We start from the raw sequence: 25,849 nt of genomic DNA, 5'->3' as shown, positions 1-25,849 counted from the left end.
TAAGGACTCGAATTTAACAGTAAATATAAACGATCTTACAAAATAATATGCTTCAGCATAACGATACTAGAAATGAATTTAATATATACTTTCTAAGCTGGTAACCTGCTTTAGACTAATGAGTTTTTTTTTTCTAGTTTACAATAATGCCCTCTTAAACGGGCTCTACAGTGCAGGAACTTCTTTTTTGTTTGGCTTTTACTGGGTCAATATAGTCTATGTAAACTGTAAAAATAAACAATATCATGTAGGCTGGGTCCCTTTTTAAGACTTTTGTTTCAGAGGCCAGTCTAGAAAGGTTGTCTTAAAGTGCTAGCAATTAGATACACATCGTACAATATCTTATCTGATTAATTATGTCTAGTAGGTATATATAGCTTATTAAACTTGGTGTACCACTTGTATACCTTCCATCAAGGGTCTTCTCTTTATTTTTATCTTTATCTAAATCTCAATTATTTTAGAAATGGTAGCAGGAAACAAAAATAGACTCATTAGTATTACTTTTCAGTTGCAGAATAGAGACAGCTCTATTAACATTCAACTGTTTTAATCTACATATTGATTGATCATGTACAAAATCATTGATTGTGGGAATTCAAGCTAAGCTGTTTCTTTGACATTAGAATACATATACAATACTGTGGACTTTAGAGTGAAGTATTTGCATAAAATCCTAGATCATGCACAGAGACTTGCAGTAGGCACTAAGCCAATACGGATTATGTTTATTATGATGATCAAATTGTATGGCGTAGCTACATAGATTTAAACTTTCTGAGATGAAATATACTTCTAGTGTCTAAGTGTTTCTCACGTTTGAGCCATTTAACCTTTTCTGTCCTAGAATCCAAAAATAATACTTTTGAAGATCTAATAAGCTTACCAGGCATTTTTTGCGTTTCCCCTAATAAAACCTATTCTTTAAATATAATATACAACAATTGTCATGTGTACAGTAGTATGCAAATAATATGTACAAATGCTTTGAGGAAAGCACAAGGTCAAAGGCATGCTTCAATATTTTGGTAGTCAATTTATAGTATTTCTAAATATAAATAAATAAAAGCTATACACAGTAGCTTGTAAAGATATTTATAAAACTACACTACAGATGCTCACGGGATTCTTTCTCGATAAAGAATTCTTTATCGAAAAGCATTAATCTTCCTATTTTAGAAGTATTTTTTTTCAAAAAAGGAACAATATGTTTAAAGTCTGTACATTCTACCCTGCTAGAGACCATCTATAAAATATTTCTAATGTCCAAATATAGAACTATTTTTTTTACTACTATCAACACAGTAAGATAAAAACGATTCCCAAAGGCTATTATATTTTATTTTCAGGATCTTATTTGCTAAACAAGCCGGTTATCTTCTGCTCAAGATAATTTATGGTATGATATCGTATACCAAGAGCTTTGCTTGGTTGAATATTATATGTTCCTCTTAGTGATAAATCCACAAGAAAAAAAAACATGCATTTAATATGTTTTCAAATAAGATTTTACCTTTGGAGTATAGTACTGATGATAACACTAAAGTATTATTCATTACACAACACTTATACTTGGCAATCTCACTCTTCCAAAAAAGGAACATTATTGTTTTCGATAAAGAATTCTTTTTCGATAAATAATTTTGGGAGCACCTTACGTAATCATATTCACGTAGAAATTAAAGTACTGATACACGGTATACAGCTCATTCGAATTTGTATTTAAAGGGCAAAACTGGTCTACGTTTATATGCTTTAAATTCATCTTGATAAAAGCAAAATATATTCTTCAACAAATATGGATAAGCTAGAAAAATCATCTCACAACCTTATTTTCTATATTCAGCATAATGTGCCTATTATACAGCTTGGAAAAGCGGCAATTTCACTGTTAGCGATGTACTATATGTCTAATGTAATAATAACTAGGCATTAATATTTTTCAACAGCTAATTGGTATCTCTATAGAAAATAAAATGTGCGTTATTTGACCCTCTTAACAATATCCCAGGTCCATTCTACCGAAGATTCTTTCCCCACTTTGGGAACATTGGTCTAAAGTCAGGAGAAAGGTAAGATATAGTAAAAGATTGTGTATAGTATCACTCAAACATAAATATAATCTTTATATCTATTTAGATTTAGATTGACCGAGTATTATCACCGCAAATATGGCCACGTAGTTCGAGTTGGCCCTGATGCACTTTCTGTGTCTGACAAAGACATTATTAAGCAGATATTAGTTATTGATGACTTTGAGAAAGGACCGGCTTATAGTCGACTTCAAAGTGAGTTCAATATTATCCATATTACTTGCTATAAGCAATTCGGTCCAGTTATTATTGTTATTAACTCATAATCAAGACGGCGGAGAAGCGAGTATGCTGGACCTAATAAGCAAAGACCTTCATAGACGAAGGGTAAGTAATAAATGAATTCATAAATGTGAAAAGATGCTTTAGCTCACGTTGAATTTTTATATTTGCAGAGACGTGCTATTTCGCCTGCATTTTCGACTAAATATATAAAATCACTCGAGCCCTTTTTTGCATCTTCCGTGGAGTCTCTCATTAAGAAGATTGATAGTGAAATTGAAAAAACCAAAGGGAATGAAGAATTTGGTACCATTGACATTTGGCATATAACAAAATGTATGGCGCTTGATGTTATTGGCGAGACAGCATTTGGTGGAACGTTCAATATGATTGATAACGATGATCATATTGTACCATCCACAATCCTAAAACTCATGAAAATATTAGAGTTTGTAAGTGTGACTTTGAAGCGAATATAATGAGTTGCTTTCTAATATCCATCTAGGTCATTTCTTACCCATGGGTCACAAAAATTCCGTTCTTGAAGAGAAATAAAAGGATCCCTCAGTTAAGCAATGTAAGTGATACTTAGCAATATTTGAATAGTATTTTGGTATCAATTATAGTTTTCTAATTACTGTATTATATCCAGTTTGTAAAGAATCTTATTAAGTCTCGATTAGAGAGCAATGTAAAACGAGATGATATCCTTCAGATTTTGGTTGACACTATGGAAGCTGAGGACAAAAGGGATCGTCTAACTGAATATGAAATTATTACAGAAACAATTTTGTTTCTTGTTGCCGGGTCAGAGACCACAAGCAATACTATTGGATTTGCCTTAATTGAGATGTGCCGTAACCCTGATTCTTTGGAAAAGCTTTTTATCGAGATTGATGGAGTTGATTTGGATGGAGGAAGCAATGTATTCAACCAAAACCAGCTCAAGAATCTTCCTTATCTCAATGCCATAATAAAAGAGACAATGAGGCTGAACACCATGCCAGCCAATGGTCTTGAGCGAATGGTTACACGTGATATAATTCTGAAAGGGGATATATTTGTACCAAAGGGAGTAAGTGTCTCATTCAAAACGAAAAAAAAATAGAGATAAATACTAACATTCATATTCATATGGATAGACAAAAGTTAGGTGCAACATATCAGTAGCTCAAGTGCACCCAGAATACTGGTCCAACCCTTCTGCCTTTAAACCGGAACGTTGGCTCGAAGATTCTAATGAAAAGGCAAGCCCAAGCGCTTATTTTCCGTTCAGCGCAGGGTATTGTATTATGTAGTTTTATTTTATTTTTTACAATATTTAATTCAATTACTTTGATAGATCACGTAACTGTATTGGAAAAGATTTTGCTTTGAACGAAATGCGACTTGTTTTAGCTACTCTTATAAAGCACTACTATATTGAACCAATACCTGAACAGATGGTGGCAGCCATGGAAAAGCGACATTACTTAACTCTTACCATTGCATCTAGTAGCTTTAAAATTCGTATGAAGCGTAGATTCTCTTAAATATATTATTTAGCTAGTGTATGTACTAACTCTCAAGCAAATACCTCAATAAAATATAATATATCTGGAGCTCAGAAGTTAAAGGCAAAACCATACTTTAAATTGAGGACTTTGTGTTTTCAAAAAGAAGAATGTAGATAGGTACAATAATAGCAATATCTGGCTAGTGTATGTAACATACAATGGTAGTTATATTTTGTTCATTTCCAATAAGATATACAAAAAGAAACTATTGATTGCAAATTGGAAAAAATGCATCATAATAATAGTCTAGGTAGCTCTAGGCTTCATCCGAACTTTAAAGCTTCCGGATTCGATGGTCAGTGTCAAAAAGTGGTGTTTTTCTTCGGAGGCTTTCATTTGTTCAGAAATTGGCTTGATCTCGTAATTTTTTATAAGTGTAGCTAGAACAAGACGCATCTCGTTCATGGAAAAATCTTTTCCAATGCAGTTACGTGATCTATTTATCAATCATTAGTTACCATAGCCATTTTATTTTGGCTGATATGGCTTTACCCCAAGCTAAACGGGAAGAAAGCATCAGTACACGGTTCTGGATCAGCATTTTTGAGCCAACGATTAGGATTGAAGGTCAGAGGCTCAGGCCAGTAATCAGGGTGTATCTGAGCAACATGTAAACAGCATCTTACGTGTGTCTATTTATATAAGCTTAAGTAAAAGAAGAAAATGTAGTGTATAATAGTTACTTACTCCCTTTGGTACAACTATATTCTCTTTTATAATTATATCATGAGTAACCATCCTCTCAAGCCCCATGGATGCAACATGATTTAATCGCATTGTCTCTTTTATTACAGCATTGAGATAAGGAAGGTTTTTGATCTGCTCTTGATGGAATAAGATTCTTCCTTCATCCAGGTCAACTTTATCAATTTCAGCATAAAGTTCTGTCAAGACATCGGTGTTACGGCACATCTCAATCAAGGCAAATCCAATCGTATTACTTGTGGTCTCTGACCCGGCAATAAGAAACAACCCCGTTTCTGAGGCAATCTGCCGTGAATTCATACGATCTTTAGTGTTCTTTGCGTGCTGGGTATCGACTAAAATCTGAAGAATGTCATTTCGTTTTTCTTTGCTGTGTGTGCGTTCAGATATAATATTCGATACAAACTATAAAAAAAAAGAATATTAAAATATGGGATGGACCGTATAGTTTCTACAACCGGTAAGTTATTCTGATACTTGCATTATTAAGCAGAGGCTGTCCTTCCGGCCTTATCATTAAAATTAACTTTGTCAGCCAAGGGTGAAGTATAGACTACAAATTATTAAAAGTGAGTAATGGTCTATTTAATGTAAGTAATACATACAAACTCAACCCCTCTAGTTAGTTTAACGATTGCTCTGGATACAGCATGATCGTCATTTTCGAGCATATTGAATGTGCCACCAAAGGCCGTTTCACCGATAACATCAAGAGTCAAGCATCTTAGTAGCTGCCAAATATCAATTACGCCAAATTCATCGCCTTCTTTTGTGCGTTCCGTATCAAGGTTTATTCTTTTGACAAAAGATTCGGTGACGCTCTCAAAAAGTGGCTCAAGAGACTTTATGTACTTGATAGAAAAGGCAGAAGACACAAGACGTCGCTATGTAATAATAGTTGATTTATATATAATCACGCATGTTTATTTAGGAGAATTACTTACTCGTTGCTTGTGGGTATCTTTATCAATCATGTTAAATGTATTCCATTCATCTTTGCCTGTGAGTTTATGGAATACATAATAATTGTTAGTGTAGGTTCATTATACGTTTTGTTTCTTCTTCTTCTATGTTAACAGCTCTATTTACTTACCTTTCATTTTGGAATAAATGGAGCTTTTTTCAAAGTCTTCAGTTACCATTATTTGCTTTATTATATCTTTATCAGACACGGATATTTTGCTAGGACCTATACGCACTAAGTGTCCATATTTATTGTGGTAATCTCTATATATTTCGAATCTACGGGGGTGCGTTAATTCCATCATCGTTGATGTATAGTCAAAATTCAAACTTTTACCTTTTCCCTGGCTTCTTTTTAGAAAAGTATGAACCTTCAAAGAACCGTTTAGAAAAGGGCCCGGGAATATCTCCAAGAGGACTAAAAAAAGCACTTTGTATTTTCTATTGTTATTATATAAAGTAGTATTAGCTCATCAAGTTTGTTATAATATAGAAATTCGATTATATAACCATTACATATAACAGACAGTAAATGACCAGTCCCGTAGCTGCGATTTTTCCAACTTGTGTAAAATTTATGTTCTCAGGAAATGTGAAGATAAAATATTTTGAAAAGGCTTCTATGTGATTCATTGTTGAATAATACGTTCGAATAAGTTGTGAGCAAATACATTTGCTCCTTTATATATGTGCGCTACTTTTCTCTTAAGCTTCTAAAAATACATAGTCCTAAGAAAATATTTCCATAACTTACATATAATAACTCGGGTGAAACTTCACCCTTCTTGGCGTTTGATATGTTTAACTGTGCTTAGCAATATCTGCTGTAATTCTTCCGCCTTTGAGAGCTCAGCATTATTCAAGGAATAAAATAGAGAACATGGTAGAAAATGACTTCATCAAAAATATTAATTCTCGCTTGTACATAATATATTTAGAAAGAGACATAATAACCCAAAACATTATTGCTAAGTACTTGCCCCGATACATGCATTTTATCTTCTGAACATTTCTTTATCATGCTATTATTGTCAGCCATTTGATCTTGGGAGTTAACTTTAATAATATCTTTGCTTTTTGTACTAATGTTTCATCCAAATTCGGAAAGAATGATATATAAAAAGTAAAATAAATGTTAATCACTAAGAACTAAACAGTTTATTGCTAATGACATACATAAACTGTCCTTTTTAGTATTTTTTTACTAGGTTGGGTTAAATGTAAATAAAGTACTCATTTATGTTAATTGAGTAATATATTGTATTACTTAAAGCTTATTCTTATGCTTTTAGTGGTATTTATATATCGTTTTTGGATAATTTATATTAACCCACCAAGCAAATGTCGTATTTTAAGATATGTATATGTATATACTGAATAGCTAAGTATAAGATAATACAATTTCATAATTTAATGATTCTAATAAATGTTCTTTACATGTAATATAGATGAATCTAGTGCCTTTTATTTTGGTATTTTTCATTAATAGACGAACTGTTTTATTTTAGTACTGGTATGGTATTCTGTAAAAAATATCAAGCTTCTTTTCCAGAAGATTCTTTAATATCTTGTAGAAATTAATTTGATCAGATCTTATTTTATGTATTATTTTCTTTGGTCTACTAGTAACTGTATAATAAATTCATGCGTTATCACAGAATTTTTCAAGTCAGATATTTTTATTTGCCCTTTTGGCTCATTTGTAACTATCTCTTATATTTATTTCTAATAAACCTGTGCCCAAAAATCAACTTGACACTTACTATAATTATAAATGTTTATTGGTTTGAGTATTTAGAAAAATATTAACAAAACACTTGGAGCATCTTCAGCACTCGGCTAACTTTTATTTTATCTAAAATTAAATACTGCTGAAGATGTTCTAAGGATTCTTTATTTAAATAAAATTACTGAAATAGAAATATTTATATCTTATAATATAAGTTAGAAAAATCATACAATCTCTTGATAAATTCAAAATAATATCATTTCAAATAGTTTATATAAAAACTTCATTTTTTATTTACATTTATTGTAAATAAGTATGGATTATTGCTGAATCTGAGAGTAAGATTGAAGGATAAAATAATATTCTCAGCTATTCCAGTCAAATGGATTTGCTTTTATCATATTACTTAATATATAGATCATAATATACATAATTGACTTTATTTATTATTACTATAAGATGGGATATATAAATATACATATATTATATCTACAGTATCACCATTGTAGTATACATACCACAATTGAGTGAAGAACAGACTCCACAACGAAACATTAGTTCCTTCTTACTAATAAATCTGGTAAGTTAACAATCTATGGAACTGTTACGCTCCAGGCACACGTATGCTACACCGCTAATATTAGGGGGACGACATTTTCAAGATGGGGCACTATCTTTTTGACGGGAAATGTTATTTTGGTTTTACCAGACCACAAATTGTAACTTGCTGTTCGGTATCAGATAATTATATCTGGTCCGTAAGGATTCATACTTATCATAATAATACTTTAATATAAGGCAGGATAATAGCTTTGGCTAAGTGTAAAAGTATCCCCTTAAATATATAATGATATACTTAAAGCCTTATACTACCTGCAATGTATTAACGGATATATCGAGAATAATAAAATAGTTACCTAACATGCTACTTCAAGACATAATATCATAACAAGAAACGACGTGCCCTTCCCTTATGACATATTTCAAGTACTCTCGAGTTGGTTTACTCTATCTAGTTACAGATACAAACTATTGCATCTTTGAAATTACTAGTGTCGTACCACTGTAACTTTCAACTGGTGAGACAGGAAGAGGTTTTTGGGCAAAAAAAATACTCCTCTCAATAGAAAAAATGGGTATTCTTATTGATAGGATTCATATTGATATAATTTCTAGAAAGTACTTATTAACACCATAATTTTTAATTGCTAATCTACAATGAGCAAAGTAGTCTCTTTGCTATCTCCGAGACTTTTTTTTCAATACAATTAATCAATAGCTTTTATGAGATGAGTATACAATAGAAAAGAAGGTTTTATATTTAAATGAATTAGGAATTTTAGGACACATCGTTTTGTTCGGAAGGATTGGAGAAAAGACGTCGGACTTCGGGCAAGTAGCCACAAAAAATTAGTCTGGCAAAAAAAGGTAGTGCCCCATCCTGAAAATGTCGTCCCCGTAAGATTGCTGATATTTATAGGCAAAAGTAGAAAATCTAAATTTGTTTTTTATAAACAACTAAGCACTATTTTTAGCTGTTTATAAATTGAAAATATTTCAAATTTATATTAGTAAAAGTCTATCATTTAAGAAATTAAGTAACTGCAAAAGTAAAGTCTAAATATATAAAACTGCTGAAATATTTTAATAGTAGAATCTTATATAAAAAATAAACAGATAAGAAACTATAATAAAAAATAAAAAACAGCTTTTAATTCTTAATTTTTTTTTGAACATTTTGAGTTAGTAGATAGTGTTGTTAAATATTCTCAACTATTGCTCCAAAAAAAAAATAAGGACAAATCATGTCTTACATAGTTTTCCTGGCATATTATATTCATATTTCCTCCATGATACATTGAATAAATAAGCTGTATCTCCATGAAAATGTATTTACAGTAGCTATGAATTATGCACGATATAGATAAGACACACATACATGTATTCCCTATAAGTTTTGTCTTATTTAATATGAAAAAATACCATCTTGCAAATTGAAATTTGGACAAATTTTCCAAATTTTGATAAAATCCTGGTTCTGAAAAAGGTAGTTTTGAGCCTGCTTCAGATGTCAATTGTCAAATATATCAACTTATAAATGTCTCTACTTTTCTGACGAGTTCAGAACATTTAACAGCACTATCTATCATCTCAATAATAGAAAAGGTAAATACTGAACTACTACTGCCATTTATATTATTTTGGATTAGGAAAATTATATGACTGAGATCAGATAATCGATCCTATCTGAGCCTTAATCAAAGCAACGTGATCTTGGGATAATTAATGTATGATTAATTATATAAATGTGTGTAGTCCCAATGAAGTATTAACATCGAAAGTAAATGTGTTTATGAGTTATAATAATGCTTATAATAATCCACTGATGTATCCCATATTATGGTGATATCATCATATGAAATATAATCACTATCATGCATGCTAAACCTGTGTGTTAAATAATAAAGTAATTGGTAGATACCTTTGACTGGAATAGCTGAGGCCTTATATTATTTCCTTCAGACTTATTCTCAATTACAGTAGTAGTCAATACTCATTTACAACAATGGGGAAGGCCATATGTTGCAAATGATCACCAAAGATATTTGACAAACAATTACATCGAATCGTGGCACAACCAATTGAAAACAATATACTTTGGCTGTACTCGCATAAGACGATTGGACCGTCTTGTCTTTATTTTGACAAACGATGTGGAGTTCTTTTACGACGAAGAAGTGGAACGAATCCATATACAAAATGGACAAATGGATCCGATTGAAAATGAACTTGCTCGACACTCTTTTTCTGCCAATACCATACAAGATGACATGCTCCCTTTCATGATCATTAATCCTCTTAATAAGATTGGCAATAGCATGGAGGACTCTAACAGCAAGTAGACAGTAAAGTTATTTACAGGTGAAGCACAATGGTATCAGGTTAATGTATCAAACAATTTGATACAAAATTGCACTTGTCCCAATTTTGCTTCACGTCAAATTCCCTGTAAACACGCATATCTCCTAAAGAGATTTATTGGTCTAGACTTTGCGTATATAGTTCAAAGGGAAAGCAACCACCTCCAACTGCAAAGATCGCTTGCATCTGAGCATGAAGTGGCAGTTGTTAATGAGGAAGTTGAAAATGAAACAAACATAGTTGTTGTAAGTGGTAGAAACAATTCTGTTTGGTTGCAAAGAATCATGGCCCAGAATACAACACTTTATAATCAAAGAGAAGACTTAGAGCAGTTGATGGAGATTCCAGGAATTGATGAAGCCAAATTACAAGTGATTAGTGGTTTACTTGAGGAAGCAATGAATCTTATAGACACTCTTAGAAATGCAAACTCTTCCCGCTTTAGAAATCTTAATACACAAAGATAATAAAAAATTACAATTATGTTCTATAATAATATGTTTTGATAAAGAGAAAAAAATGTAAAAAAAAAAAACATTAAGATTCCAAAAGAAACAACAAAAGTAAAAGCTGTCATTGCTTCTACACATTCTTATAATTTAAAGCCCCTTGCGACATAAAAAAGTAGACCCCCCAAGTAATTTAAACTTGGCGCGCAAGGAAATAAGTAGGTACTGCCATTAATCTTGCTGATCTCATCATCTACTGAGACATTGTCAGCCATTGTGGCGGCATTCGAATCAAGTGAGTTGGCCTGATCATCTATTTTTTTGATGGATTCAGATTGACAGGTTGGGATATATACAAATATAGATTAGTTTAGCTTATTGTCTCTACTGGTTTTCAAACATATTTTTTTCTTTTTTTTTCTTACATTGGGTATCAATGTCTATCATTTGTTCTTCTTGCATAGCTGTGTTTCATTAAAATTAAAAAAATAAAGAAGTTATTACTCAGTAATCAAAAAATAAATCCTGAATATAACATACTATTTGTCAATCTTTCAGCCGTATCCAGTCTCTCAATTCTCTCAAGCTCATCTTTTCTAATATGGCATGTGGTGATCCAGACACTCGGATGTTGGATTTATCACATATAAGAACATATTCATATTGGGATAGCGTAGTAGCTATCATCTTGTCAGTATAAAATATATATAAACGATTAAGTAATCAGCCCAATAATTATTACAGTTAGTACTGTAGATAATATCTTAAAGATTGTTAAGATAATTATATCATACTGCCGGGTAAACTGTGTCAGATCGATATGGAGCTAATTTAGTAGGAAGTCCTAAAGCTCTAGTATAAAAGAGAAAAGAATAGCTAAGAGCTAAAGAAGTACGATTTATGACTTGATGTCATAATTGTAACACCGACACGAGTTAAGCAGTAAATACACTCTAATAACCAAATATAGTAAAGGAAGAAAGCCTTAAGAAACTAAGACGTAATGACAAGAGCAGATTGTGTTTTCTTATAAAAACGGACACTTTTTATTTATGAATAAAAATGGACATACAGTCTCAAAGTATTTCTATACGTCTCTATTATCAAATATTTTATTTTTCTATTGTTTTGTACCTGAAATACCACACTGGCCACATTATTAATGAGAGTAGTTTTTCTAGTGTATATATATATATTTATATATCTTATATTATAATAATAATAATAAATAATCAATTATGTATATGATGATCTGTATATTGAATAGTATTATAAAGACAGATTTATTTGACTAGAATAGCCAAGGATATTATTTTATCATTTAGTCTTACTCTCAGATTCAGCAGTAATTAATACTTATTTACAATACTTCTCATAATAAGTAAGAAGAAATTAGTATTTAGTTGTCGAGTTTGTCTTTTATTTCATTGTTATATATATATACTACAGTAGTAGTAATTGACTTTAGATAAAAAAAGTTAGACAACTGCTAAAGGTACTCTAAAATTAACAGTATTTTATATAATATTAAAATACTACAAAAAAGTAGACAAACTGAAAACAATATATTCTATAGCCACCTATTTTAGGCTAATACTTATTATTATAATATTACACAATTTCAATTACCGGCTCTGTAGCGAAATGGATTATCGCGTTAGACTTCGAATCTAAAGGTTGTGGGTTCGAGTCCCATCAGAGTCGCACCTTTTACTTATTTTGGTACTTTTGTCATGTCCAAATTCTTGTCAGCCAATCAGGATGACGATTACACAGAATTCTCTTTTGTGAACAACGACCGAAGTGCTTCCCTTTTACTCACAAACGAATTACAAAACACATAGCTTAACAAAAGTATAATAGAAACCGAGGCAGACATGAGAGGACAATATTTCATTCTGACACATGGTGAGTTGGTTATGCGGTCCAAATGTCCAACTCAGTGACAAGAAAAGGAATTGGGTAGAAAGAAAATTTTATTAATAAACAAATAAAGAGCTATTTAACTACTTCAGGCTATTTCTACAGCTATGTCACTACTTCGAAGTTAACTGCGATGAGTGATACAAGAAACACCATTGGATAAGATCCACCATGTCAATTCAATAAAAGTTATCTATCTTTCTATTGTTTTGACTTGTATGTCAAATCTCAATATGGTATTTCTTTTCTTGTACTTGTAACTAAGTTGCAGAGTCAATACCACTGGGGATTGTCAAGTTTATAAATAGCTTTTAAATAAGAGTAAAGACACTTTTTATTAATTATATTTCTTGACCAGTTATACAAAATGACACTTGATTTCTATCTAAAAGAATAACTATGGCAATATATCTTAAATTTTAGCTGTCCAATAATATCTCTATAAGTGTATTCACTGTCTTGAACATCAAAAACATATACAAAAGACCGGTCAGTAATTTTAAGATATTTTATCCTAAAACGTCAACCCTTATTGGTTGCTTGTCAATTCTGATTTCGGTTATCAATGTCAACTCTGACATGTACACGATTTATAATATCTCACTGCCAGCTAAAAGATTGTGAATAAATAGAAATATCTAGATATATAAAGAATTAGATACTTTTTTATTTGTACAAACTTCTTTCATATTTATACAGACTTTTAAAGTAGAACCATCTAAAATCATCCTGTTGTGGTGGTTGAAGTTTAAGAAGTTTTTAAGAGGAAGAATTGAAGATTTGAAATTAGGAACGAAGATTCGTGAGAACTTGTGTAGGTTTTGTTTATTGAGAAAGATTTTGTATCAAAGTTTGACCCGGTTCCTACACTGAACTACTACTGCTATTTATATTATTTTGGATCGGGAAAATTATATGACTGGGGTCAGGTAATCGATCCTATCTGAGCCTTAATCAGAGCAACGTGATCTTGGGATAATTAATGTATGATTAATTATATAAATGTGTGTAGTCCCAATGAAGTATTAACATCGAAAGTAAATGTGTTTATGAGTTATAATTATGCTTATAATAATCCACTGATGTATCCCATATTATGGTGATATCATCATATGAAATATAATCACTATCATGCATGCTAAACCTGTGTGTTAAATAATAAAGTAATCGGTAGACACCTTTGACTGGAATAGCTGAGGCCTTATATTATTTCCTTCAGACTTATTCTCAATTACAGCAGTAGTCAATACTCATTTACAACATTATCCTCCACCAGATTCAACAATACCTTTTGTTGATTCGGCAAAACATCTCATCTTAACTATTTATTAATTTGTCGAATTGCTCAATTTCATTTGGGTCAATTACGCTCATAATTTTTTTTTATACTTCAAGAGATCTGCACTGTAAACTCAGCTCCGTGGATTACGTGTTTATTTTATCAAATTTTTTGTTGCTCTTCTTTTGGACATTCTTTCTTCTCTACTCAGTGCGGTAGGAAGCTTACTTCCATTGTGCTCTTCGATGCGATTCCTTTTTATTTTACCATCATGTCTTGGAATTTGAACTGTTTTCTTTAATGAGGCTGCACTCTTATTCACTAATTCCGTGGCTCTCTCATTCTCTAAACGTTCGATTTCTCTGACCTTCTTCCAATACTTTTGTATTATTGTGGGATTGGTAAAATCGTTAGCCATTTGCCATGTGTTTGCCCGTTCACCATAACCAACCCATTTTACCAGATATTCTCTATCACCAGCAGCACCACGATGATCGCGAATGTCTTCAACTTCATAGAGCTCATTCTCAATTGTAGATTCATCGATGGTAACCATCTTGAGTTCTGAGGGTGTGTAATTTCGGTGCAACAATTCTCCTTGCTCATCCTTTAGTTCATACGATCCTCCTTTATTTCTTCGAACCACTGTATAAGGACCTTCATAGATTGGTGCCAATTTATTTGGACGATGTGGTAATCTGACCATTACGTGTGTTCCTTTGGGGATGTCTATTAAGATGTTCTTGTGATCGTATTTCTTTTTTAACTCTTCGTTGATCCGCAAGACTCTTTCGTTTATGGCAGGGAATATTATTTTATCCATATATTCAATCTGCTTCTCCAATTCATCAATTGTTACCGTGTTTTTGGGAAGAGAGAATTTTGCTTTATCACCATACTCATCAGGTACATTAACTCTGCGAGCATACATTAGTGAAAAGGGTGCACTCAGTGTCTTTTGAGGAATATGTCTGTTTATGCATAGCTGAACAATTGGTAAATAGTGACACCAGTCATTGCTGTTCGCTCTCATCATTTTCCGTACAGTATTCTCTGCAACTTTCACACTGGCTTCAGCAATACCATTTCCTTGTGGATGATATGCCGTTGAATATCTTCGATCAATACCAAGCTCTTTCGATAGGCTTGCCATTAAAGAATTTCTAAATTCCAACCCATTGTCACTTTGCATTACTTTGGGAAAACCATAATCTCCAAATATTTTTATCAATGCCTTAGCTATTGTTGTCGAGTTTTTGTTTGGTAATGGTCTCAAGATGATATACTTGGAACAAACATCAACTAACACTAGCATATACGTGTGACCATCCTCTGATACTGGGAATTCACCGCATAAGTCAATTGCAACATGATCAAATGGTCGGAAAGCTACAACATTGGTCAATGGGTGATATCCTCTTTTGCTGATGTTGTGCTTCTGACATTCAGAGCAAGAACGAATAATCTCCTTTGCTTCTTCATATATATTAGTCCAATGTAATCCTTGAGAGTGAAGATCATTCACCATAGCTTGACTACCAAAGTGACCAAACGAATGTGCTTCTTTTAACAAGCCATTTCGCTTTTCTTCAGGAGGCGACATATAGTCGGAAGTCTCTGATACATTTTCGATGAGTTGTGTAGCAAGTACATTTAGCACTTTGTCCTTACTGTACTTTTTCTTACGAATAATAACTTTATCTTTAGATTGCAAGTGTTTTGTTCTGATTTTTCTCAATCCATCATCCTCCACCAGCTTGTAACTATCCTCTGGAGGATACAAGCGACTCAACAAGTCTGGTAGTTTATTCAACAAACCAGGAATATGGACCACCTTAAAATCAAAGTCAAGAAGTGTCTCAATCCAGCCAATTATCATGGGATTAGCAATTTTTTGTGTGTGAAGATAAGTGAGTGCTTTATGATCAGTAAAAATGGTGAACTGTCGGCCCCATAGAAATGGACGGAATTTATCAAGCGCCAAAACGACTGCATACAATTCTCTTTTGGTGGTACTCCATCGCCGTTGGGATGGGCTCAGGGAAGTTGACACAAAACTAATATACTTATCACGCCCTTGATCGTCGCGCTGAAAAAGCAGGCAGGCTACTCCATAAAGGGAAGCATCTGTGGCCACATACATTTCACGTGACATATCTGCGTAATGAAGAATTAAATCCTGATGCAGTATGTCCTTTAATGCTTTAAAGCTTCTTGTCTGCTCATCTGTCCATAGCTCAGCTACATTGTTGGCATGACTTAATCGTGAAATAGGTTCAGCCACCTTCGAGATCATGGGAATATAGTCTCTGAAGTAATTAATCAAACCCATAAATTGCTGAATTTGTTTCGCAGTTTTAGGAATAGGCCATTTATCAACGTTTGTCAACTTTCGCTTATCAACCTTGGTGCCTGTCTCATTGACGACAAAACCAAGCAATCGCACTGAATGTTGAAACCAGACACATTTATCAGAGTTTAGAATCAACTTCGCCGATGTCAATCTATCAATCACTATTTTTACATCCTTAACATGCTGCTCAAATGTTTCGCTAGCCACAATACAATCATCAACAAAATTCTGCACACAGTCAATTTTATCAAACAAAGTTGCCATGACATGTTGAAATTGTGATGTAAGCATCTTCAAGCCAAAGCAGCCTTTAATGAAGCTATATTGTTGCCCATCTAAATGAGTGAATGTTAATTTATGAACATCTTCAGGTGCAACTTTGAAACGATGGTAGGCATTCGATAAATCCAATGTGGTGAAAAATTTCTTTCCACTCAAATTCTGGAATATCGTTTGGATTTTAGGAATTGGATAGTTGAATGTGGGAGGTAGGATCTGATTCAATAATCGCACATCTAGACAAACTCGGTGACTCACAATCTCTCCAGCTTTGTTTCTTTTAGGCACAAGCAACATAGGACTGTTGAAGGAAGTATTGGTCTTGGACTTGACAATCGTGCCTGTCTCAAGCCATTCTTTTACTTGTTTATCAAGTGTTGGTCGTAGAGCATGGGGAATAGGATATTGACGTCTATAAGCTGTGGCGCCTTCTTTTGTGGGTAATCTAATTAGAGATTCTGATAAAGGACAAGAGGACTCGACTGGGATTTTCTTATTTTCATCCAGTGAGGCCTGAATTGACTGAATAAATTCTGCTCGCTGTATTTCCGTACCAGCTGGCGAATTATCCGGTTCAAACTTTTTCTCTTTATCGATATTTAGATTCTCATACACAGCGGCATAGTCTTTAGCGTTATCTGAATGAATATATTCTCCTTCGATATCGTATGCAACATTAATCAATCCGATGTTCATTTTTGTTAAGATATCTCTTCCAAGAAGAATATCAAAATTAAATCCTGTATTAAACTCTAACACCTCGGGTGCATGCTTAAACGTAATTCCATTCACATATTTAAAATTTAAAGGATCAGTTTTTCCCAATCGCTTAGTACCACTATTCTTTGACAAGAAAGTGAAGGAACCATTTGATGAATTTATTTTATTTATATTTAAATTTTCATTCAAACATTGTAAACTAATGAAAGTGCGTGCACTGCCAGTGTCAATCATTCCAAGTAGTTTGTGGTTCTCTACAATAATAGGAGTGGTTAGATTAAATGCATCATTGGCTTTAACCCTTCTCTCAATTTTGTCAAGTAGGTACTTACAGTCGAAAGACATGTCTTCGAGTTCCAAGTCGACACTGTCTTGGATCGCCTTGAGCACTTGCTCAGACTTCTCCTTGGCAGGGACCTGCGAGACCATCAGGACTGGCTCACTGTCCTTACAGACGTGGCCACGGAAGTAGTTTTCTCCACACCGCCTGCAGGGGTTGCGCTTGGTGGGGGCAGCTACTTTGGCCTTGTTGTTGGCCAGGGTGAAGCATTTGCTCGACTCATGTGTAGTATTCTTACCATGGTGCGAGCAGAAGAAGGAACGCTCCGGCTTACTGATTCGGTGCTGCTGGTTGTTGCTGGAGTGCACCTTCTTGCGAGGGTACGCCTCCATTCTCTTCTTCTCCATTCTCTTCTCAGTGTGCATGTTGGCACCAGGAATGAGCTGGGTAGCTTCGGCATACATGCGATTGTCGTCGCCAAGGATGTCTCTGCCAATCTGCGTCAACTGCTCCACAGTCCAATCTCTTTTGGTCTCGCCATTGAAGTCCAATCTGGTCATGGTGAGCCGCAAGAGTGTCTGTACTTGCCTAGTCAAGGAAGCGAGGAAGCGGTCGGCAACACGAGCATCGTTTTTGGGGAGGCCGGCATCATACACAGCCTGAAGGAACTTCTTGGAGTAATCTCCAATCGACTCAGAAGGAAGCATTACCATGGTAAATACCTCTTTTACCGAACGGGATGTCACCAAGCGCGATCCATGTCTTGCTGTAAAGCAGATCTTGGCCGCATTCCAATCTACACACTTCTTCAAATCCATCTCTACCCATCCATCGTCACTATGAGGCAAGCAGAGCGGTAAAAATCTCTTCCAAACTAGTTCAATGTCCTGAAGGGACGACTCAATAACCTTTTGGAAGGTGCGAAGGAAGTGGTCTACTGAGTGAAAGACCTCTTCATTCGGGAAGGATCTAATCACATCGTCTGCCAACTGGAACTTAGGAAGATCTCTTCTATTAAGAGTCAACCCTCCAGTGCGACTGCTCTTCTCTACAACTTTCACAGAAGGCGAAAGGTACTGACTGCATGCTATTTCTATATCTATCATTTCTTTGACGCGTCTGACCTTATTAAGGGCTAATTCAGCTGCTTGCTCATCGTTCATAGCGTGAGCAGCGCTGACAGCCTCTACATGCTGTTGAAGTTCTAGTCTAAGTTTCTCTGACAAAGACAAGACTGTTGTAGCAGCATTCGCTACCAAGGGACGAAGGGGAGAGGGAGCAACAAATTGTCCAGGGGTGGAGCTGGCAAAGGAGATGTTGTCACTCAGACTGGCGATGAGGTCCTCCTCAGTCATGACGGACATGGCATCCTCATCATGAGCAGGGATGATGGCGGCGGGATAGTTCTCAGCAGAGGGGTTCATGGTAGTTCACGAAAAAAAATGTTGTGGTGGTTGAAGTTTAAGAAGTTTTTAAGAGGAAGAATTGAAGATTTGAAATTAGGAACGAAGATTCGTGAGAACTTGTGTAGGTTTTGTTTATTGAGAAAGATTTTGTATCAAAGTTTGACCCGGTTCCTACACTGAACTACTACTGCTATTTATATTATTTTGGATCGGGAAAATTATATGACTGGGGTCAGGTAATCGATCCTATCTGAGCCTTAATCAGAGCAACGTGATCTTGGGATAATTAATGTATGATTAATTATATAAATGTGTGTAGTCCCAATGAAGTATTAACATCGAAAGTAAATGTGTTTATGAGTTATAATTATGCTTATAATAATCCACTGATGTATCCCATATTATGGTGATATCATCATATGAAATATAATCACTATCATGCATGCTAAACCTGTGTGTTAAATAATAAAGTAATCGGTAGACACCTTTGACTGGAATAGCTGAGGCCTTATATTATTTCCTTCAGACTTATTCTCAATTACAGCAGTAGTCAATACTCATTTACAACACATCCTTTTAGCTAAGACACATTGGTTTTATATTTATGGAAGGCAATATAACATGTTTTTGTTATCAAAAAAAACGAGAGCTCAATTTGTATACCATTGAGAACATATGTTAAAAAGAATTACCAATTGGATATCCGGTTTACGCATTTGGATCTATGATTTCAACTTTGAAAATATCATATATTTTTCATATATTTCTTTTCGATAAAAAGTATAGCTTTTATTAATGTATATTCTTCTTATCTTACATTATGTGTGTCTTTATCTAGCACGAGCTAAATAAATGTTTATAAATGCAGACTTTTGTATTGCATTTGCTTTTATTATCTTTTAATTCTGTAAGATATTTATACATATAACAATATATAAGTATAATGCAGGAAAAAGTGGTGCTTCTGTTAGTAATTTTGGAAAATACCTATAGTATTTTACAAAATCACCATCAAAATCATCACTTATTTCCCATAGTATTCTATCGCCTATCTCAAGTACTAAATATAACTTGCAATTGTCTTCTAAGATAATATTACAATTAGTCATTACTATTCTAGTATTAATATTCTTATAAATGATTTTAGATGTATCAGATTAAATTGGTTGGATATTATGCCTTTGTCCCCATTTGAGCCTTAGTTATAGAATAAACATATTGATACTGCCTTAAACTTTCGGTAGAACCATCACAAGTTGCGACTTAATAGCACAATCGCGGAGATATTTACCCGTGTTCTTCAATTAAAATAATTGGGAGGCCAAAAGAAGATGCTCTGAAAGGTCGCCATATGAGACTGATACTGACAAGTATAATATAACAAATAAATTTCTGAAGAGCTCCACTGACAAGAGATATATATATTTTCTAACTTCGTTGTTGCTAGGTATCTCAAAGATATATGACTTTGGTGAATTACCACATTCTGTAAATAATCTAATGAATAATTTCATTATAATTTTGGATATTTCTTGGAGTGAAAAGAATGCGAAGATACTTTGCATCGACCGTAAGAACATGGGGAGATGAAAGCGGGATGTTCAAAAGATGCTTTTACTTTTGAACTACAATAGTAAAGAAATGCGAGACATTGAAATTGAAACATATAAAAAAAAGGAGAGTAAAAGTAGTGTTTACTCAAGATTCAATCTCAAACAGCATATAACCTCCAGAAAAAGTGTAAAAAAGCTTAATAAAGTCACCATATCTTACCGTGATATATTGAGGTACACCCCATGACTTGCTACCTTTCTAATACTTACACATCATTGTTTTTATGTGATATTCATGCTTTTCTAGATTTAAGCTTGTTAATTTTCTGAATTTATTGTCTACCTTTAAAGTTTAGAAAGTGTACTTATTTAGATACTTCTACGAAAGTTGAGAAATAATTTTAGCAACTAATCACTTAACTGAGAACAATAGTGCTTTATAAATATATATACTGTAAGTGGTACGGTATTTTAGTTTGTGTGATAAGCGCGCCAAACACCTAAAATCATTACTCAACCTTGGCTATCACCTTAAATCCTATAACCATTAAATACCAAAATATGCCTTCATAAAGAATAATTTTAATCGCCACATTTATGCTTTCATTTGATAGTATCTACAAATCGACAAATTAATATAGTTGCCTTCAACAAAGTTGATGGATCTATTATAATAATAACCTATGCTGTAATTCTTCTATGTTTATTTACATATATTTTAAAAAGAGTATTATGAGATACATTGCTCGCAGTAATAATACTATAAACATAACCGCGGCGAACACATATAGCTTAAAAAAGGCAATACCTTCACAAAGTCGAGATTAAAAAAGAGCGGCGTGTACCAAATATATCAAACAAATATAGCCTTTTATATACAGGTGGTCGTAAAACTTCTATTGAATAGTTGTAAGCTGTGGAAGGCTATGTACTATTCATTGTTCGAGGATAAATGGTATGGTTTTACAAGATTTTTTTAAGAAAGGTATTTAAAGTTCAAAATATAAATAAATCAGACACAATATACATAATGAAATAATATATTTGGGAAGTGTATATCAATGACAAAAAAGAAAGGGGTTCTTTCTGAATAAATACATTATACTGTTGTACAATATGGCTAACACAAATATTCCAGTAGCTAATTCTTCTCTTTTTATTGTATATTCTTATTATATAACTTATGGGATATCTATAGATTTTGTAATGATATAAGAAAAATGTATCGATCCAGTGCGTATAGTATCAGAGCACAAGCAGAAGCATGAGAACAATGTTATAAACAGACACGTATGATAGATAATTAAATACATACTATGAACCATAAGTATTTTATCCCAAGATATTCCGACTTAAAATAAGCTCAAAATTAGGTGAGCCCAGTTTTCAAGATGCCTATGTCTTTTTAATATCCTACAAGAAATGTTCATTTTATCAACGTTTATTACAGATATTGTAAAGCTTTAATCAATTAAAATCATAGACCTTAAAAATGTTAAGAAACGCAGGTGTTTAAATCCACTATACTTTCAAGTTATTTATTACTATTAGTAAAGCAGCTGTGTTCAATTAATTAATATTGTATACGTATCTTATTCTGACAGAACCTAAACTGGATATTCTGTTTTGTTCATCGACCCCTTGGATTTGTGTTTAAATATCTATTTGTTGAGAGAAATCGCCTGTTGCTCTTACTAATCTCATTTAGCCAACAGTCTCTTTATCCTTGTCTACAATGGACATACTCACTTATTCATCTAGTGCATTCATAATAGTTACTGTTTTATATCGTCCTTTCATTACAAAATTGGATCGAGTGAAATATTTCATGTTCACCGCAACATCGTTTTGTGTAACTCTTTTGTATATCATCTTGTCTTATTCAACAGGGAATGATAGTGGATCAGCAAAAGTAAATCTAACGTTCCCATTAGTCGATGCAACTACTATTGGTGCCATTACTGCACTATCAGTATCGATAAGTGGACTTTTTACGCGCTGGGACCTTCCTATTCTTTTTATACGACCAGGAGTCAGTTCTTGTTTGTACAACATGATCAGCCGCCGTGGATTGTTTTTTATTGCCTTGTCCAGGTACTTTAATTCGATTAATTCCGTTTGACCAACTCTAGTAGAATGACTAATAATTTTCACTCCTTAATTTCTATACTTGATCTTGTTGCGAAACAGCCAGATGAATTATTTTGCACAATGGTCTGTCCTTTGGTTCGCATCTTTTCTTTGCATATGGTCGGTATCTGGTGGATATCTTCTGCGCCGGCGACAATCTTTAATTTGTTCGTCCTCAGTAGCAGCAGTTTTGGGGATGTCATGCACTCACTTGTCTTCAAGTATGTCAATTATGAACAACTGGAAATTTGTCAACTGGTTTGCGTTTACTAGCCTCGTGGTGGCGGGATGTTGCGTCTTGGATCATCTTGACGCACTCCTCAATACGTTCCCACACCTTGTTTTGACCAACCCACGCGACCATTACATTATACAAAACCCCCTTGGAGGCGATTATTGGCGGTGTTTTGTGTGGCTTCTATTCCACATGCCTTCCGAGAATAATATACCCTCAGGCCCTATCGATGATCTTCGGGTGGTTATACGACTACTAGGACCAGTTTCGCGATCCTGGAAGGCCATGTCAGCACTTTTCCCAACAAACCTCCGACACGAACTTTGCCTTCTTTACGCATTTTTTCGTACTGCCGATGATTTGATTGATAATGCATCTAGCAAGAAACAAGGGATAAAACATCTTGAGATGCTCAAATGTTTTCTTGAAGAAGTATTCAGTTGCAACAAACAGTATTCTCCTTTGGCCAATGATCCTAGCTTATCATCGCACATCCACTGGAGCTTTTATGCCGGTCTATTATCTCCAGACGCATTATCTGTTTTTCGATCCTTTGCAAGAGTTTCTGTGTGCCTTGATCAGACAGTTGTAAATGAGTTGGTGAACGCATGGAAGCTTGACCTCAAAGGCGAATCTCTCAAACACGAAGAAGATTTACTAAACTACGCAGATCTGATATCGGGCACTTTTGGTGAAATGTGTGCTCATGTCATAATGTATAAAGGTGGTCATGGCAATTGGAACCTCAATCGACAGGTGCGTAAGGAGAATATTCTCAAACAAGCACGAGCGGTTGGACAGGTACCTACTAGATATATATATATATAAATTAAAACCACAGTACTAATGAATGTTTGCCCAGCAGTGTCTTCAATTGGTCAACATTTCTAGAGATATTCTCTCTGACAGCTTAGACGGAAAATGCTACGTGCCTTTACAATACATGCTAAATCCTCTTCAGGAGTACAGGTCACTGACTGTGTGCCGCGCACCATTTAAACTTGGGAGACAGACATTGAAAGCGTATGCACTGAAAATGTTAGAGTTGGCAGATCAACAAACGGATCTAGCTTACAAAGGAATCGAAGGCCTTCCATATGAAGTACGCGACGGTTTTAGGGGCGCGTTTGAAGTTTACATGGCCATATCAAGCGAACTTCGACAGAATTCCAGCTTCCCTTTGAGGGCAAAAGTACCCGTTTGGAGACAAAGACTTATTGGCATTGGTCACCTTTATGGCTTATTTAGACTTTTAGATAATTTACAAAATACATATGAGCGTCTAGTCCACTTGTCAATTCACTTTCGTTTTTGAAAGACAAAAGATAAAGTAATAATCCTATTAAACGTTTTATTTTGATTTTTAAAATGTTATAAGTTTTGCATTTTTATTTAAACAAAAAAAAGAAGGGATTCTTTTTTTTAAAAGGCTCTTTGGGTTTTGATGTGAAGAGAGTGGAAAAAGAACTGCTATATGTGTCAAAAGACAAAGAACGATGAAAGAGAGGTCAAGAGATTTATTTCTTGCCAGCCTTGGCAGCAGCCTTGGTGACCTTGGAGGCCTTGTCGACCTTCTCGACGGCCTTGATGACACCGACGGCAACGGTCTGACGCATATCACGGACGGCGAAACGACCGAGAGGGGGGTAGTCAGTGTAGGCCTCGACGCACATGGGCTTGGAGGGAACCATCTTGACGATGGCGGAGTCACCGGACTTGATGAACTTGGGGGCATCTTCCATCTTCTTACCGGAACGACGGTCGATCTTCTCGAGGAGCTCAGCGAACTTGCAGGCAATGTGAGCAGTGTGGCAATCGAGAACGGGGGAGTAACCAGCACCGATCTGACCGGGGTGGTTGAGGACAATAACCTGGGCAGTGAAGGAACCGGACTCCTTGGCGGGGTCGTTCTTGGAGTCAGAGCAGACGTTACCACGACGGATATCCTTGACGGAAACGTTCTTGACGTTGAAACCGACGTTGTCTCCGGGGAGACCCTCAACGAGCTGTTCGTGGTGCATTTCGACGGACTTGACTTCAGTGACAACACCAGCGGGGGCGAAGTTTACGATCATACCAGCCTTGATGACACCAGTCTCGACACGACCGACGGGAACAGTACCGATACCACCGATCTTGTAGACATCCTGGAGGGGAAGACGGAGGGGCTTGTCGGAAGGACGGACGGGAGGGTCGATGTTGTCGATGGCCTCGAGAAGGGTCTTTCCGGACTTGACACCAGCCTTGGTCTCCTTGGTCCATCCCTTGAACCAACCCATGTTGACGGACTCCTCCAACATGTTGTCTCCGTGCCATCCGGAGATGGGGACGAAGGGAACGGACTTGGGGTTGAAACCGATCTTCTTGATGAAGGAGGAAACTTCCTTGACGATTTCGTTGTAACGGGCCTCGGACCACTTGGTGGTGTCCATCTTGTTGATGGCGACGATCAACTGGCGGACACCGAGGGTGAAGGCAAGAAGAGCGTGCTCACGGGTCTGACCATCCTTGGAGATACCAGCTTCGAACTCACCGGTACCGGCAGCAATGATGAGGACACCGCAATCGGCCTGGGAGGTACCAGTGATCATGTTCTTGATGAAATCACGATGACCGGGGGCATCAATGACGGTGACCATGAACTTGGGGGTCTCGAACTTCCAGAGAGCAATATCGATGGTGATACCACGTTCACGTTCGGCCTTGAGCTTGTCAAGAACCCAGGCGTACTTGAAGGAACCCTTACCGAGTTCAGCAGCTTCCTTCTCGAACTTCTCGATGGTACGCTTGTCAATACCTCCGCACTTGTAGATCAAGTGACCGGTGGTGGTGGACTTGCCCTGAAGAATTGAAAGATGTTTTAGAATTTTTGTTTATATTTCATAAAAAGAAAAGTCAGCGAATACTTACGGAATCGACGTGGCCAATAACGACGACGTTAACGTGAGTCTTTTCCTTACCCATGGCTACAAAAAAGAAGTTTTAGAATACGCGTTGGATGGATATGGTTTGGTGACAGATGGACGCCTAAAATTGACGGATGGAGCGACCT

At 35.1% G+C, this 25,849-nt stretch overlaps 9 protein-coding genes and 1 non-coding gene across 10 annotated transcripts; 5 read left to right on the top strand and 5 right to left on the bottom strand.

Moving 5' to 3' along the window:
- Window positions 1-758: 758 nt before the first annotated feature.
- Window positions 759-1,604, bottom strand: PHYBLDRAFT_165755 (hypothetical protein; the record flags this gene model as incomplete). The annotated part of the gene is given in 5 exon segments (XM_018435300.1): window positions 759-843; window positions 887-917; window positions 1,123-1,246; window positions 1,514-1,540; window positions 1,560-1,604. 5 exon segments carry the CDS (start codon window positions 1,602-1,604, stop codon window positions 759-761), a joined length of 312 nt encoding a protein of 103 aa, XP_018293809.1.
- Window positions 1,605-1,798: 194 nt separating this feature from the next.
- On the top strand, window positions 1,799-3,847 carry PHYBLDRAFT_165754 (cytochrome P450 CYP5313; the record flags this gene model as incomplete). The annotated part of the gene is made up of 9 exons (XM_018435299.1): window positions 1,799-1,915; window positions 1,969-2,072; window positions 2,140-2,288; window positions 2,365-2,420; window positions 2,489-2,767; window positions 2,821-2,892; window positions 2,968-3,390; window positions 3,458-3,597; window positions 3,658-3,847. 9 exons carry the CDS (start codon window positions 1,799-1,801, stop codon window positions 3,845-3,847), a joined length of 1,530 nt encoding a protein of 509 aa, XP_018293808.1.
- Window positions 3,848-4,117: 270 nt separating this feature from the next.
- On the bottom strand, window positions 4,118-6,172 carry PHYBLDRAFT_59299 (cytochrome P450 CYP5313; the record flags this gene model as incomplete). The annotated part of the gene is made up of 9 exons (XM_018440469.1): window positions 4,118-4,307; window positions 4,364-4,503; window positions 4,559-4,981; window positions 5,104-5,129; window positions 5,178-5,460; window positions 5,521-5,576; window positions 5,670-5,803; window positions 5,877-5,980; window positions 6,077-6,172. The coding sequence occupies 9 exons, from the start codon at window positions 6,170-6,172 to the stop codon at window positions 4,118-4,120; spliced, it is 1,452 nt and encodes a 483-aa protein (XP_018293807.1).
- Window positions 6,173-8,400: 2,228 nt separating this feature from the next.
- PHYBLDRAFT_165752 (hypothetical protein) lies at window positions 8,401-10,657 on the top strand (the record flags this gene model as incomplete). Its single annotated transcript, XM_018435298.1, has 6 exons — window positions 8,401-8,447; window positions 8,603-8,726; window positions 9,430-9,434; window positions 9,585-9,671; window positions 9,844-10,167; window positions 10,339-10,657. 6 exons carry the CDS (start codon window positions 8,401-8,403, stop codon window positions 10,655-10,657), a joined length of 906 nt encoding a protein of 301 aa, XP_018293806.1.
- A 1,612-nt stretch (window positions 10,658-12,269) lies between these two features.
- PHYBLDRAFT_t96 lies at window positions 12,270-12,343 on the top strand. The gene has a single exon. It is a non-coding gene; the product is annotated as a tRNA-Arg (tRNA).
- A 29-nt stretch (window positions 12,344-12,372) lies between these two features.
- On the top strand, window positions 12,373-13,744 carry PHYBLDRAFT_186010 (hypothetical protein; the record flags this gene model as incomplete). The annotated part of the gene is made up of 4 exons (XM_018439180.1): window positions 12,373-12,426; window positions 12,986-13,129; window positions 13,262-13,380; window positions 13,575-13,744. 4 exons carry the CDS (start codon window positions 12,373-12,375, stop codon window positions 13,663-13,665), a joined length of 408 nt encoding a protein of 135 aa, XP_018293805.1. The 3' UTR covers window positions 13,666-13,744.
- A 287-nt stretch (window positions 13,745-14,031) lies between these two features.
- PHYBLDRAFT_158127 (hypothetical protein) lies at window positions 14,032-14,904 on the bottom strand. Its single transcript, XM_018433739.1, has 3 exons — window positions 14,846-14,904; window positions 14,305-14,747; window positions 14,032-14,242 (listed from the first exon to the last, which is right to left on the bottom strand). The coding sequence occupies exons 1-3, from the start codon at window positions 14,856-14,858 to the stop codon at window positions 14,180-14,182; spliced, it is 519 nt and encodes a 172-aa protein (XP_018293804.1). The 5' UTR covers window positions 14,859-14,904; the 3' UTR covers window positions 14,032-14,179.
- A 2,427-nt stretch (window positions 14,905-17,331) lies between these two features.
- PHYBLDRAFT_158126 (hypothetical protein) lies at window positions 17,332-17,953 on the bottom strand (the record flags this gene model as incomplete). The annotated part of the gene is made up of 2 exons (XM_018433738.1): window positions 17,522-17,953; window positions 17,332-17,447 (listed from the first exon to the last, which is right to left on the bottom strand). A coding segment is annotated over exon 1 (416 nt), but the record flags the coding sequence as incomplete, so codon positions are not given.
- Window positions 17,954-22,167: 4,214 nt separating this feature from the next.
- On the top strand, window positions 22,168-24,112 carry carRA3 (Phytoene Synthase/Lycopene cyclase; the record flags this gene model as incomplete). The annotated part of the gene is made up of 3 exons (XM_018440468.1): window positions 22,168-22,526; window positions 22,623-23,598; window positions 23,660-24,112. 3 exons carry the CDS (start codon window positions 22,168-22,170, stop codon window positions 24,110-24,112), a joined length of 1,788 nt encoding a protein of 595 aa, XP_018293802.1.
- A 202-nt stretch (window positions 24,113-24,314) lies between these two features.
- Window positions 24,315-25,761, bottom strand: PHYBLDRAFT_142761 (hypothetical protein; the record flags this gene model as incomplete). The annotated part of the gene is made up of 2 exons (XM_018430866.1): window positions 24,315-25,637; window positions 25,708-25,761. The coding sequence occupies 2 exons, from the start codon at window positions 25,759-25,761 to the stop codon at window positions 24,315-24,317; spliced, it is 1,377 nt and encodes a 458-aa protein (XP_018293801.1).
- Window positions 25,762-25,849: the final 88 nt, after the last annotated feature.

This window comes from Phycomyces blakesleeanus, assembly GCF_001638985.1.
Source record: "Phycomyces blakesleeanus NRRL 1555(-) unplaced genomic scaffold PHYBLscaffold_6, whole genome shotgun sequence".
NCBI classification, from domain to species: Eukaryota; Fungi; Mucoromycota; class Mucoromycetes; order Mucorales; family Phycomycetaceae; genus Phycomyces; species Phycomyces blakesleeanus.
This window is presented reverse-complemented; position numbering and strand designations above follow the sequence as displayed.